This window comes from Rosa chinensis, chromosome 3, assembly GCF_002994745.2.
Source record: "Rosa chinensis cultivar Old Blush chromosome 3, RchiOBHm-V2, whole genome shotgun sequence".
Taxonomy (NCBI): domain Eukaryota; kingdom Viridiplantae; phylum Streptophyta; class Magnoliopsida; order Rosales; family Rosaceae; genus Rosa; species Rosa chinensis.
Genome location: NC_037090.1, coordinates 5,630,909 through 5,646,207, shown reverse-complemented (window position 1 = coordinate 5,646,207; position 15,299 = coordinate 5,630,909). Strand labels below are relative to the sequence as shown.

General features: G+C 36.1%; 1 protein-coding gene and 2 long non-coding RNA genes across 6 annotated transcripts; 1 reads left to right on the top strand and 2 right to left on the bottom strand.

The window, feature by feature from the left end:
• Positions 1 to 303: 303 nt before the first annotated feature.
• Positions 304 to 1,603, bottom strand: LOC121052207. The gene is made up of 3 exons (XR_005808441.1): positions 1,461 to 1,603; positions 633 to 1,004; positions 304 to 529 (listed from the first exon to the last, which is right to left on the bottom strand). It is a non-coding gene; the product is annotated as an uncharacterized LOC121052207 (long non-coding RNA).
• A 1,263-nt stretch (positions 1,604 to 2,866) lies between these two features.
• Positions 2,867 to 9,105, bottom strand: LOC112193762. Of its 4 annotated transcripts, none has more exons than XR_005808439.1 (8): positions 8,971 to 9,105; positions 7,901 to 8,010; positions 7,367 to 7,606; positions 5,812 to 5,972; positions 5,216 to 5,308; positions 4,120 to 4,643; positions 3,930 to 4,005; positions 2,867 to 3,192 (listed from the first exon to the last, which is right to left on the bottom strand). It is a non-coding gene; the product is annotated as an uncharacterized LOC112193762 (long non-coding RNA). The 4 variants fall into 4 exon arrangements; XR_005808440.1 differs by having other exon boundaries at positions 4,567 to 4,643; XR_002934013.2 differs by having other exon boundaries at positions 4,572 to 4,643.
• Positions 9,106 to 13,370: 4,265 nt separating this feature from the next.
• Positions 13,371 to 14,825, top strand: LOC112195177. The gene is made up of 5 exons (XM_040516909.1): positions 13,371 to 13,433; positions 13,514 to 13,616; positions 13,726 to 13,897; positions 14,265 to 14,370; positions 14,651 to 14,825. Exons 1-5 carry the CDS (start codon positions 13,371 to 13,373, stop codon positions 14,684 to 14,686), a joined length of 480 nt encoding a protein of 159 aa, XP_040372843.1. The 3' UTR covers positions 14,687 to 14,825.
• The last annotated feature ends 474 nt before the right edge of the window (positions 14,826 to 15,299 follow it).

The window sequence follows — 15,299 nt, the reverse complement described above, 5'->3', positions numbered from 1 at the left end:
TTGTGTTATATTGTTTGTATGTTAATGGCATAGATACGTCCATAATGGATCTGTAGGCTGCAAAGTACTTATATAAACTAGGAAATTTACCCGCGCGTTGCCGCGGGCTAAAGTTGTTACGTTAAGATAAAGAAAGTAAGGGTTTTTCTGGTGTGAAACAAAATTTATATAAAAGGGGCGTTCATTTAGTGATAGAATATATTGTTTTGCCCTACATCTAGGAGATGCATCTTGTATGCATCATATGTACAAACCAAAAAATAGTTAGCCTGATTTTGTTACAAAATACTGCCATGAGGGAGCAAAAAGGATGTTCATGGCTTCATTCGCTGCTAATTGACATTGCTTAAAAGTGTAAAAACCATTATCTTTTCAAAAAATGGTTTATGCGATGCAGTTCAAAGAATGTCATGTAGTCAGCGGAAAGTAGATGACTGGCTTCACTGATCTTCTGTTGGCAGTCTTCAAAAAAAGGAGCTGCAGTTTCTAATCTTGCTTGGCATGTGCGCTCTTGCCTTCTTCTTGTGTACTTGTATTTTAAAGCATTGAAGAGTAGATGGCGTGTTGGTTAGTATGGCTGGTTGTATGTTTAAATATAAACATTTTTAAAGAAAAGGAGGTTATGCTCTTACCTTTTTTATTTTTTGCTGGATTCTAATTTGAAGAGCTCTTTTTGAGTTGACTCTTTAGGTAGTTGCAAAGCTCTTTTTGAAGGTGGTTGATGTTCTGGTGTCACATTTGTAACCATCTTTTCTGGTGATGGTTGGATGTCTGGATAGACAGCTTTGATTTTCAGGTCATCTCGGTCTTTTAATATGATTTCCCAGATTTTGAATTGGCCAATGCTCTTGAAGATTTGTTCTGGAGGGTTGTCTTGGTCTGTGTAACCTTCTTCGATCACTAACTTTTGGCAAGTGACTCCAAAGAGAACATCTGCTGGTTTTCCTATTAATATGGCTGAGGTTGAATCACTTTTATCTTCGAGGTGCACCTCCATTCTGAAGCTGTGGTATTGATGAAATGGAATGTTAGTTTCAATATCAATTATATTGGATACATTGTATGTTTATCATACAAAATCAGGAAATTTGATTCAAATTAATGGTTGAAATTCAAACTCAATAGGGAATCAGAAAAAGCAGTTATTAGAAATTGAAAATAGTCAATTGTTACAATACTAATTTCTGATCACTGGAGATAAAAAATGGGGTTTAGGGTTTAGGAACAGGCGTAAAATTGAAACAATAAAATCACAGAAATAGACACTGAAGTTTCTATTACTGACATGGAATTAGAGAGATTGAAATTCTTCCAAACTATTTTGTATCTTTTGCCATGTATAAAGTATCATTTTATATTTAGATTAGATTTCTTCAATTTAGATTCACATAAATTGGTATAGCTAAATAAGAGTGTATAATATAATAATGGAGGAATTAAAGTTTATTATCTATGCTTACGTTGGTTGTGCAGTCTGGAAGCCATGCTTTGAACAGGAAAGCAAGTTGTTGTTTGGTGTTTGCTTCAGTTGTTTGTAGCACATGGGGCAGGCTTCGTAGTACCATCCATTTCGGGTGATCAACTTGGTAATTTCAGCTCTACAAAAAACTGTAGTTTAGGGACCCTAAACCCTATTACAATCGGTACAAACATAAGTCATATCTCCTAAATCCGAATATGTAGAGGCCAATGCTGTGCATGAATTGTAATAAGTATAGCAAGTTAATCCATGTGTATTATAAATACTACTAAAAGTAAAAAATAAAAAATAATAAAAAATTGTTAATGACATACCACATTTTCTTCTTTGATATGATGCTTGTCCAATGCTATTTCCGTGTGAAGCAGCTATTTCGACTTCTAGATTGTTGGACGTACTTGCACCATAGTTGAAATTTATAGTAGATGTAGGTTTTCTCCGCTTGTTTTTATGACTTTGTTCTGACACATATTTCACACAATCAGAATTATCAACACTTTTATCTGCTCGCAACTGTAGACTTCTTCTGCTTGTCCTCTGTTTAGGCATCACAGCTGTAGATAAAATAAGGAAACAAAAAGTATTCAATTTAAAACACTGAATTTGAAACTTAAGAAACAACAAAACAAAACCAAAAAAAAAAAGAAGGAAAAACATAAAATGAATTATTTCTTGTATATATAAATTAAAGCAGTGATCGGAGGTTCTCTTTTTGACACTCTTTTTTGATTCGTTCAACCAAAACAAAGCATTCACTACTACAAAAAATGCATCACACAACGGTGGAAATCTGTTGTGTGATTTGGGACATGTCTGTCGTCTATCTCGGTGTTGTGTGATGAGCACACTCCAACAACGGTGAATCACCGTTGTGTGTATATGATAGACACAACGCTTCAGTTATAACCGTTGCACCGATTCTGCGCATGCCAACGCCAAAAATTGGATGCGGCGTATTCAATTGTTGCTTCGATGGTGGTCAGACAACAGAAGTAAGTATGGACCGTTGTTGGTTAACTTCTCACACAACAGAAAAATGACACTCAGACAACGAAAGTAATACCATACTGTTATTGGTTAACTTCTCATACAACAGAAAAATATAGGAACCGTTGTGTGATTTTACATTGGACAACTGATACCTATTTATTCTGTTGTGTGAGTATTAATGAGATGACAAAATTTTATAGGTACCGTTGTGTGATTAAAATTGATTTGTTGTGTGATTAACGATATATACGTATTCATACAACGTAATGTAATTGACTGTTGTTTGATTACTTTCGGTTCTGTAACTGAAATATTTGCTAAAAAATAATGCACAATATAAGATTTAGACATTGGAATACTCTAATTCAACCATTTAATGTACCAAAAGAGCTAGCATATGTCAACTACAAAAAAAACTAGCATTTGTCAATCGTCTATACATTCATGTATCCAAAAGGCATTCTAGCTAGCTTGATGGCTGCTGCATTCTAGCTAATTACATTGAAAGATAGCAAAAGCTGATACAATCAAATAGTAGCGATCGAGAGAAACTTTGCCACTAACGTTCTCCCAAACTTGCATAGTGTAGTGCCAAGGCAGCAGCACCTAGTGTGTCTGGTGGAGCATCCAACAGCTTGTCTTCTAGTTCCAACTTCTTTTTCAGAATGATCTCTGAGCTTACTTGACTTGAGCTGCTCCAAGCTTTACACTTCAATCTCAACCTGCAGAAAGAAAGTTAATGCTATTAATTAGCTCATATAGAATAGAGAACTCTAATTTTTGTATAGTATTACTTGCATAGTACTTGGTAACCAAGGCAGTTCTAGCTTTACTGAGACCAAGGAAAACAAGTAGTGCTTAAAATGTAACAACACAATGAATGAAACATTCTATCATAGTTAACATGCTCAATACCAACAAACTTGAGCATGTAGTAAACTCAGTTTGCATGCTTTAATTTATAATGCATTCCACATGATTCCAAAAGATTATAAACTTTTTTTTGACCACAAAATGACCAACCAAGCTGGAAAACATCATATAGTTTTAACCCTCTAACAATTTCATATTTGACAAAAACTGTGAGAGAAAGATAAAAAGTAAGACTAAATATTCAAGGACTTAGCCTGAACATCTCTCTTTCACAGAAAAATAATTTTAGTAAGGCATACATGCAATTATTATTTGATATAGTAATTGACAAACCCAAAAAGTGGTTGAACCACTTATTCAATTGACAACCTGTTTATGCCTCAATATCTTCCTAGCTGACACATAACGTGGGTTTCTTCTCTAGAAGTCATTCTCTGTACATCCAATTAAGAATGTGGCAGGCAACAACTCACATTACAAAGAATTAATTCCCTACCACAGAACTCATATTTTTGACTTCCCAATCCTAATTCCTAATTATGAATACCAATACGAAATGATAAAGATGTATGGGGAGGAGTCAAACCTGATCTGCAGGGGCATGGTCATCAATGAACGGAGCTGCAAGACTTATCAAAGATGCCTCACCGACTCCAACCAGCCTACAATGGCAAAACTCAGTGATAACTCAGTATCTAGTACAGAGTGATACTAATGATGTAATACAAAGCCAACTAAAAGCTAGCAAAACATAGTGTAAAGTTAGTCACACTCACATACTACCACACCCGGCTGTGGCAAATTTCCAAATAGATAACCCAAGTCCAATCAGCCTAAAAGGATTATGGTTGCAGTGCACATGAACTTAAAAATCAAATCGGCTAAATCGCATCTCGAATAAATTCACAGCTCATCCAGTTACACAAGAATCGATTCATAATTTTTTTTATTTATAAAAACAACATACCAACAGCCATTATAAATAAAAAGATTTGAAACAGCAGCTATAATATAAAGTATAGTGATTAGTCTGTACAGAAAGTACAATCAGTAAGCACGGCATCCACATAAATGATGAAAGTTATATCTTCAATAATGTAAAAAGTGGGCAGTCATCATGCATATAAACTATTTTCTGATGTACTCTTCAAAAAATTGAGAACTAATGGAATAAAATATCTCAAAATCCACAATCAACTAGATATAAACAAAGTGAAATTTACCATACCGCCTCTTTGGAAATTACTGCTAGTTCGCCTGGCTTAACCCCCTACTTGGCAAACTCCAGAGCTGCATATCCCTATGGTATTTGGAAATCAAACAATAAATCATTCCACAGTGATCAAGGCTTTCACAACACTAACTATCCAAAGTGAAAACAATTTTCTGGTACGTGCTCGTATCATCAACTCTCACAATTAACCTAATTTCTGAACTAGAACAACCATAGCAGCACACATTGACCTTAAGAACGATAAGTGCTAAAAATTTCATTGCTGAAATACATAAATCTATGTATAGTTATCTAGGAAGATAACTATACTTATTGAACTTGTCTAAACTTTATTGCTCGCAACATGGAGGAGTGCGATGAGTACCACATGCTGCTTACACATAAATATTTTTTGAAATAGACAATTTGGACCTAAGAAAGTATTGACAGAAAACTGGAACTTTCAGCAACAGAAAATAAAACCAGACCTTTTGACACAAATAACTAAATAAGAAGAGAGTATATATACTGTGCGATATAAGTGACAATGTTACTTGTTGTTCTTGCATGAAGTCAACAAACAAAAAAATTAATTTGAGAGAGAAAGATGATGAAGTGAAGGATATAAATACAAACGTATATATCATATGAAGACATACCACCGCGCAGCACGCAACCAATATCAAACCAGCTGCATAATGTGATGGCAGATTCAAAAGCTTGCTCACAAAATACCCTGATAAAAGCATCACCTGAAACAAGTTGAAGATGATAATAAGTTGAAGATGACAGGAGCCATTTGAGCCAAAAATTTAGATATAAACTATTAAACTAATAAACTGAATAATCATTCTAATTATATACAATAAGTTATCCAATTAAAAAAAAATAAAAAATGAATCACACTTGCAATTATGATACTCATTTAAGCTAGACAATGCAAATTAGGTAGCGCCATGACAACAACAGCTCACATATCTGATTTGAAACAAGGCATACGTGCTCAATTCAAAAGAATAATTCTTAACATTTACAGTCATTGCAATCTTTGATACCCATCGAATAATTGTTTATCAAACTTTGATATATCAAAAGCTTCGAGTAAATGTTAAGATTGGAATCTTTGCAATCTTAACACGTGTTAACATTTACAATACCCACCTACAAATCTTAAAACTTTGATAAACAATTATTGGATTTCTACACTAAAAAGCACCATATAATCACTTAACCTTGACAGAGAGTTAAAGCTTACATCGATGGTTTGCTATTTGAGATGGGCGGCAAGGAGCTATTCCTGGGTCTGAGCAGTCATGGCCATATATGCACAATTGTAGAGTTAAAAAGGGAGAGCTAGTGAGAGATTGCGTCGTCTTGCTGAAAACCCCAAAATCCCAAAAGTCTACTTTGCAGGGCCTAGATCAAAATGGAATGAACATAAATCAAAGCTCAACAACAACAATATCACATCGAAAACATCATATCAAAACACAAAAACCACAAATCAAATAGAATCGATTCTGGTAATAGATCCACTGCCAAATTGAAATAAGGATTGATAATCGCATAGGGTTGGATTAAAGCCATGATAAAGTGGAATCTAAAGAACAAGTTGTGAGATAGATTTTCCTGAAGCTACCATTTATGCATTTCAGGTGAAAAATTAAGAGCCCTAATTTGAAAATTTGGGAAATTCAAAAAATCGAAACCCTAGGTTTTGGGAGCAGTGGAAATTGGAATGGTTTTAGGTGGGGGCTAGGTGTTGTGTTCTTTCGCCGCTCTCTCTCACTTACCCACATCGACAAGGATCTGCATCTCCGGTAACAGCTTGCGGGGATTTGACACGGCAGCGAGGAATGGGGTGCGTGCAAATGCCCGCAGGTTAGCAAGGAAGTTGGGGTAGGCGGACCTACGAGTGGAGGAGGCGGTGAGAGAAGACTTGGCTAGCAACGACATCTTCCTGGAGAGGAAGGTGGCGAAGGTGTGAGGGAAAGGATAGAGTGAAAGAGATAAGGGAGTATTAAGAGAGAAGGCAAGAGAGAGAGAGTCGGGGAAGATAGAGAAGTTTATTGAAACGTGGTCGTGGGTAAGCTAGTTACTTTTTTTTTTTTTTTTTAAGTCTGTCAGACAACGTATAGTTAAGAATCTGTTGTGTGAATGTATACAGGTAAAAATTTGGACAAACAAGGGGAGGGAAAATTGCCGCCTATGCCTACATATGTTTGATTTGAGTGAAACTTTGCCGCACTCTGCAACCAAGTTCCATGATCAGACAACAGATCTTTAACAATCTGTTGTACAAATTTGTGCATCTTGCACAAGGTACACCTAGTAGGATTTTTCGAACTTCATACAACATTCAATCACACAACGGATAAGAAAAAACTATTGTGTGTAGAGTTCAAATTCCATATTGGTGAGAGGGAATTATGAGCTCAGAATGGAGGGAAATCAACTTCCCATTTACACAACAGAAACGTCTTAACTCAGTTGTGTGATATCTTCCTAATTTTTTTCTCTTCAATTTGCTTACATTCACACAACAGAAACAGAATTGTACCGTTGTCTGATAGAGTTTGTGTTAACACACAACAGCGGATTTCTGTTCCGTTGTGTGATGAGTGTTGTGTGTTTCTATTTTTGTAGTAGTGATTACAATCGGTACAAACATAAGTCATATCTCCTAAATCCGAATATGTAGAGGCCAGTGCTGTGCATGAATTGTAATAAGTATAGCAAGTTAATCCATGTGTATTATAAATACTACTAAAAGTAAAAAATAAAAAAATAAAAAATTGTTAATGACATACCACCTTTTCTTCTTTGATATGATGCTTGTCCAACACTATTTCCGTGTGAAGCAGCTATTTCGACTTCCAGATTGCTGGACGTACTTGCACCACAGTTGAAATTTATAGCAGATGTAGGTTTTCTCCGCTTGTTTTTATGACTTTGTTCTGACACATATTGCACACAATCAGAATTACTAACACTTTTATCTGCTCGCAACTGTAGACTTCTCCTGCTTGTCCCTTGTTTAGGCATCACAGCTGTAGATAAAATAAGGAAACAAAAAGTATTCAATTTAAAACACTGAATTTGAAACTTAAGAAACAACAAAACAAAACCAAAAAAAAAAAAGAAAAGGAAAAACGTAAAATGAATTATTTCTTGTATATATAAATCAAAGTAGTGAACTAATTTAACTGCAATAGAGCAGCAATTCTAAAAATAAAATTCATTTTGAATACTGCAGTTTCCATTATAATATAGTAAATTCCAGTTTGCAAACTAATGAAAATTGAGCCAAAATCTTTTAATTCACATTAACAGTTTTTAATAACCTGTTCTTGCCATGATTTGATCATGTATCCTGAATAAGAAACGTAGACAGTACAAAGCAACAAACGGAACAGCAGCAAGACAATGAAGCCCACACTTTTTTGCATGAAATCTGTAAAGTCCACATATATCATTAATAGTCATGCATATATCAGAGGAAAAACAAAACAAACATAAGCAAACTAAAGCAGGAAAAAGCCAATGACAGATTGCACATGAGAGAGTATTAATAAACAGACCAGATCATGCAAACTTGATCTCAAGTTGTTTGATCATCTATGAAATAAACAGAAAGCTGTGCAGATATATCAACAATAAAAAAGTAAAATGCATACAAACACAGAACCCTCGGGAGCAACATAAATGCAGAAATTGGACATATTGTTTTGGTCATGGAATTCATATTGCATGACTTTGGACGTATTATTCTGGTCATGGAATTATGGAATTCATAGGCACACTATGCTTAATTTAAATTAGATGAACAAATATATTTGATTTCCTTTCTTTTGAGCATGCATATGTACCTAGTTCCCTTTTATCTTTCTATCCTTTCTTTTTTGAACAGTATGGAGTCGAAGCTTCAAAGGACATATTGCAATAACTGCTACAGCATGCTAACTTTAGGGCAAATATATCAACTTAGAGTGAATATATCAACTTTAGAGTGAATATATTTCATCGACTTAAATATATCAAACAGAACTACATCCTCTGGCTCTACAATTTTGATCAAGTTTCAAAAAGCAATTTCTAATAAAAAGAAGACAGCCCTAACTAATTTATTGGAAACTCAAGACACAAATACAGGAGATAAATTGAAAGTCATAAAAGGGAGAATTTTTCAAAACCGAGCCATCAAAAACATTTCCTATAGCCATCTACCTTCATGGACTTCATCTCAGATGCCCTTAAATCTCAGCCACCCACTACTCCAAAACCCACAGAGCTTTCAACTCAAACAGAGAAAAAGAAAAAATAAATTCTGAAATCCAATTTCCGCATATACCCAGCATGCATGGCAAACCAGACCTTCAATCATGAACTGAAATTTCAGGAAAAAAGTCATTACCTCAACTCGGTGCATCAAATTCTTCTTCGTCTTCCCGTTCCCTGTTCTTCCTCTCTCTCGGATCATCCTTCACTCTTTCTTTCTGAAGGCGGAGAAGAGAGCGGAAAGAGAAAAATGTTGCTGCGGCTGATCGACAGGTCCTTAAATAAGAGGAAAGAGGGGTAGAAGGGGCTTTTCCTATACCGGCTCAGCTCGAGCCGGCACTGTTCCTAAGCTACAGTAAACGAACACTCAATTAGTATATATAGAATTAGGATCTTACTTTCATTTCAATTTATATGCATTATCCAGACTACTGCATAACGTAGGGTTGTTGGTTAGTTAAGCTTTCCTTTTCAGAGATTTCTGTATCATCATTTTTTTTTCTTTTTCATTGCAGATTTCACAAGCCTTATATTTTCGAAACATTGTAAATGTTCCTCTCTTCAAGGGATGCTCAACTGAATTCATCACTCAGATTGTATGTCCTTTTTTTTTTCCTTCCATTTATATAATTAATGTTCAAATGAAAAAGGATGGCTGACTGCTACTTTGTACAAAGTTGAATTTGTTTGTAGGCTAGCTGGTAGTTCATCATAGACAATAAAAATAAAATAAAATTGGTAATTAATTGCACTTATGGAAACATTGTAAATAGTGTTTACTATCTTGCATGTAAATGACTGTGACCTGGAACCTTATTTCAAAGTCAACAACAAACGTATAAGTGTGTACTGTAATGTCCTTGTTTGTGTGTAATGCCAATTAGTCCACCTTAAAGAAGCACCTGGTGGTGTAATTGTGTCAGACATTCAGGAGTTTTCATGTGTAACGCCACATATATTGTCAAATAAAATCTTCCTTGGTTCATGGATATCTCTGCATAATGTGTACTAATGAATTTGGTATTCTTATTCTTTTCATTTTGCAGGTTATTAAGCTACACGAGGAATTTTTTCTCCCAGGATAAGTGATAATGGAACCTGGAAATGTGGTAGATCAAATTTATTTTGTCTGTCATGGTGTACTAGTACGTTTCAGTTTCTTGACTCACCAGCGGATCTAATTTAGTTAGTTCAGTAAACTTATGTCAGTTTGCTTTTGAATTGATCTTTGGGTTTGCTTACATTGCCTTCATGTTGGTTCGTTAAGTCGACCAATTCCACAGTGGTAGACTGGCTACGATCAGTGGTAGGCTAGCTCAGCTTGGTCTCTAGCTAGTTTATGCTTTCATGGCATGGAGCTTGTCTACTGGTGTAGGGGCTGGTCTATTATTGATGTATGGATACGTGAGTGTACTATAAACATTTCCCTGATTGTTTTAGCCCCAAAAGTTTAATTTCTTTTCAAGGGTTTACCAACTAAATTTTTAATTATTGATTTATTTATTATTTTAAAAACCTAGCTTTTGGAAACCATCCCCGCTGCATCAGCCTTCTTGGGTTTTCCTTCCTCCTTTTAGTTGCTTAAATATTTATGCTCATATTATTGAGTTCAACTACTTGCTGCTGACACAAAAAAAGACACTTTTTCAGTTTATGTGTAAATATAATGTTAGCATGCCATATACATTCTAGTTACATGTCTATATTGCTTCGCCCTGGTGATATGAACTTTTAAGAGCATACAATAACATCTGATGTTGCCAGTAGATCACCCCTTTGCGTTTGAAAGTCTCTTTCCTTCTTGCAGTTTCTAATATATTTGGATCTTGCATTTTATTTCTCCTAAGAGCCAACATGGAATGTGGTTTGTGATGTTTTCAACAAATGGATGCCTATTTGTAAATCTATGAAATGATTGAAGGAATAATCTTTCTCAATTTTTAGAGGATCATATCCTTGTCACTTCAAACTATTTCAATAGTAGATCAAAGACTAGAGATACTACCATAGCATGGTCACAGCAATAACAAGGATAGTATGGTAATACTATCTCATTCTCTTTTTCTATTTTTATTTGATATTTTGATCACATTGCACAATCATCTGACCTACATGACCCCTCTGATATGATCAAAGTTATTCTTGTACAGGAGGAGGTGGGTTTAGGGGAAGATGGATCAGAAGAAACAATTTTTCTTTTGCAACTGAACAACTCATTTGGACAAGTCTCCATCCTTTGCAACATTCCCCAACCTTATACAGTTAGGGTGTGTGAACTGTGCAGGTTTCTGCGACTGGATAAACAATCATTTACAAGTATCCTTGACATATACTTTTATGATGGGCGGAGAATCTTGAACAACCTTGTAGAGGTTAGTTCTCTATATCTAATTCACACACACACACACACACACACACACACACATATTCTGTTTTCTGAGTAAAGTTGAGTATATTTGTAGTAGGTGTCAATCACATGGCTGAAATTTTTACAGGGTAAAGGACCTCATTTCAAGCAACTAGAATCAGACATTACTTTCCATATTGGAAAGCAAGAAGCTGAACTTGCTTTGAAGGTGAATAGTGCTGCTTATCATGGAGATCTACATTAGCTAAATTGTTTGATCCGAGCTGGAGTTGATCCCAATAAGACAGATTATGATGGAAGGTCACCCTTGGTATGAAATGTTTCATGGATTTCTGATGATACACCACTACTACACAAAAGGCTTCACACGACGCCTTTCAGACGACGTAACACTGTTTTCCGTGGTGTGAATAATTTCTCATTATTGAGACGACGGTTGTAAAATTTCAGTCTTCTAATATGAATTCAACCAACGGGTGTTTTTCATGCTTGAATTATGTATTGCTTCAGAAGACGTTTATAAATGGAAGCGTGGTGTGAGGTTAAATTATTATAGAGGCGGCAAGTTTCTCACAATTTGGTATTCCTCAGCATGTAGTGGTGATACGACGGTTTGTTTAAAACCATGGTATGAATTCATAGATTTGCAAGTGCAAAACATGTCCACCAACATTCCCTCCAACATTTCCCTCCATTCACCCCTCCAAATCCATTTCCCTCTTACCGGACAGCAAGAGGCGGCAAAACTGAAAATTTTAAAGTGGCATTCAGACAACATATATGTGGAAAAACATGGTCTGATGCCTTGTACATATATGTGAATCAACATTAATGGCCGTGTCCTAGCTAGCTAGACAACTACACTAGCATATATCCATTCAGACCAAATTATTAGAACACTAGTGAAAAAGTCTTTCCAAAACTAATGCCTTAGCTTAGACCAGCCCACGCCTATACCCCCCGACACGGCATTCACTCCACAAAACCCCACAAATCGACTCACCCCGACTCTCTCTCCAACTCACTCCGACTCTCTCGCTGTCTGACTCACTCCACAGCCACCCCGACTCTCTAGTACCCAACTCTCGTGGTAGCATTCACTCTCTTTCCAAAACTCCACTGCTACTCTGACAATCTCTTTCCTAATCCCCGACTCTGAAGCCCTTGACCACGAATCCACCGCCTCCGAGATCTCTCTGGTACCCCTCCGATTCTCCCCTAGTCGAGCGAGCTGGGCGCTGGGAATAAAGTCGGCGGCCTAGGCGGGGCTGGGCGGCTCTGGACGGTCGGAGCCTAGGCGCTTTCTCCCTTTCTAGGTTCGAAATCAAGAAGGAACGCCGCTCCTCGATCAGTCGATTCTCAGACTCTCAGTCTCTCACCGAGTCTCCGGCTAGCTCTCTAGCTCTCTAGCTCGCCGGTAAATCGAATTTCTCTGGGTTTTTGTCTTTCAATAGAATTTCTGGGTTTCAATCTCACAATTTTTGAATTTCTGGGTTCGATTTTCAGGGCTTTCTGGGTTCGATTTTAGGTTCGATTTCTGGGTTCAAGGCTTAAAGGTATGTGATTCTTTAACCACGAAGCTTGGTGATTCACTGATTCTTCAAGCTCGATTTCTGGGAATTCTGGGTTCGATTTCTGGGTTCAAGGCTTGAAGCTCGGTTCAACCTCCAAATTTGGTGATTCTTCATGCTTGATTTCTGGGTTCAAATTTCAAACTAGGTGATTGACTGATTGTTGAAGCTCGATTTCTGGGTTTTGGATTCTGCAAGCTCGGTGATTTCTGGGTTTTGTGGTGAGTCATTGTCTCAACTCTCAAAGTATCAAACTGTGATTCTGTGAATGTTATAAACTGTGAATGTTATCAAACTGTGAGTCTGTGAATGTTTAGTTGCTGGATATTGTATTGAACTGTGATGAACTGATGACCGTGTTGTTGATGAGTAGTCAGAGCAGATGACTCATGGTTTCCGTTGTCTTGTAACTCTTGTTGTCTTGTTGAGTTGTTGAGTTGTAATTCTTGCTGTGTTTTCTGGTTATAGAAGAGAATCCACCAATAAACATCGATCTCATATGCAATTGCCTTTATGGAACTTCAATTGATGATTCCGTTCAACAATTCTCACTTTGAGTCTTGTGCTCGTGCTGCGTTGAACAATTCAGTGCAGTAGATGCACACACTAGATGATCCATTCAGTGCAGTAGATGCACACACTGCAGCAATTCTGTTTCATGTAAGAAAGATGTAGTCAGCGATATTTTGAGGCATAGTCTTATTGTAAAACAGGTCACATAATATGAATGGCTTATGCAGGATTGTGTCATGGATGCTCTAGCAAAGAAGACTGTGATTCTTGTGACTCATCAAGTAGAATTTCTGTCAGAAGTTGACAAAATTCTGGTATGCTTTGGCTTTTGTTAGAGATTAATGAAGACTTGACTTGTATTATTTATGAAATCACATGAATATTTTGTTAGAAAAATAAAAGACAAATTAACGTTTTCCATGTATAATTTCATTTCCAGGTAATGGAGAGCGGACAAGTTACTCAATCCGGAATCATCGATTTGTATGGAACAAAAATCTTTTGGATGAACTTATCGAGTTCAAGGTAAGATTTTCCTACTGTAAGGTACGATTAGTTCAAGGTCCAAATTATGTCGTTTCAGTTCCTTTAGTGTACGAGACACTTTACAGGTATGCTCTTTTCTTTTTTTTTCTCCCTCTTCCCTTTGGTGCTACTGCATCTGTGCTTTTTATTGATGAAAAGGATTTCTATTGCATTTAGTTAATTCCTTTGGAATATTAAGTAACAGTATCTAGCTTATCTAGATTCTGAATGACATACCTAACTTTTCATTTATTTTTTTGTATTATTGATCTGTTTCTCACTTGTATGACTGGTTTTCAATTCTGAAACTTTATACTGTAATAGTAGCAATAAGTGATGAACCCTGCTTGGGTTTGTTTATCAAGATCTTTAAGTGTTGCACTATTATCCACCCCGAGCTCTTCTCTCTCTCTCCTTTTTTTTTTAGTTTAAATTATTTATTTTCTCTTGCAGGGGGATCCAGAAACAGATTTCTACAAGTTCTAAAGCTCGTAAGCTTATTGCACTTTCATTCCTAAGGATCAGTTTGGCATACATGGAGTTTAAGAGAATTTATGAGGTTGAATTACTATGCATTTTTGTGTTGTTTAAATCGAGCTATTTTCTATTCTCACGGGTGATCTTAAGCACATAAAACTAAAACCATAAAAATATTTGGATATGTGCTCGTGCTGGGTTGAACAATTCTCACTTTGAGTCTTGTGCTTTTTTATGATATTCACTCGGTTAATGCTTGCGTACTTTGTATCCTCTTGCCAAACTATTTTGTCTATTTCACAAGAAACAGCTGGTTTCCCACCCAAACTTATTGCATTGGATGATTTCAATGTGGTTCACAGGGGACATATTTGACAAGGAACCAGAAGCAGCCTTGATATTGTGCTTCACTAGTTGATTGGATGGGGGCAAGGATTGTTGCTGCAATATTATGGCCTTTGCATGTGTTGGGAACAAAACTAGTCTATAGTAAAATTCACTCTGCTATTGGAATATCAAAGGTTATTTCTCTTACTTTTTGGACTGACAAGTAGGGTTATTTCAGTTCTTTGTGTCATCTTCTTTTTATAGGATTTGACTCCTATAATGTGTTTGAGAAAATCTAAAAATGGAATAAGTTCCTACAATGAATACTATTTTTGTCAAGCTAAAATCTTGTATGTCTTTTGCAAATGCTTTAAGCGATACTGTTTCTTTTGTGTAATTGCATTTACTTAATTCGGACAGATTGCCCACCTCAAATTTATATTCCAGTTTCCGCACCACAGAGTTAAAGATCACAAGTTTTATTGAAGCCCAGATCTCCAAATGAAGAACCCTGGTTCTGCATTTGATATTATTTATGAACACTACAGAGTCATGTTCTGTGGCATTGGTGTTCTGAAGTTTGCTGCTTTGTTAGGTAAAATCCATCTTCAATACTTATAATTCAGTGTTGCTTTTTATCTTAGAATTGAAGAAAGTACTATTATTTGGGAAATAACAGCTAGC

Bases quoted from the DNA above. Each gene is read 5' to 3' on its own strand.
- LOC112195177 (XM_040516909.1), top strand. From the start codon at position 13,371: ATGCACACACTAGATGATCCATTCAGTGCAGTAGATGCACACACTGCA. The intron at 13,434-13,513 runs GTAAGAAAGATG...TGGCTTATGCAG, and splicing joins CTGCAGCAATTCTGTTTCAT to GATTGTGTCATGGATGCTCT. The intron at 13,617-13,725 runs GTTAGAGATTAA...TTTCATTTCCAG, and splicing joins TCTGGTATGCTTTGGCTTTT to GTAATGGAGAGCGGACAAGT.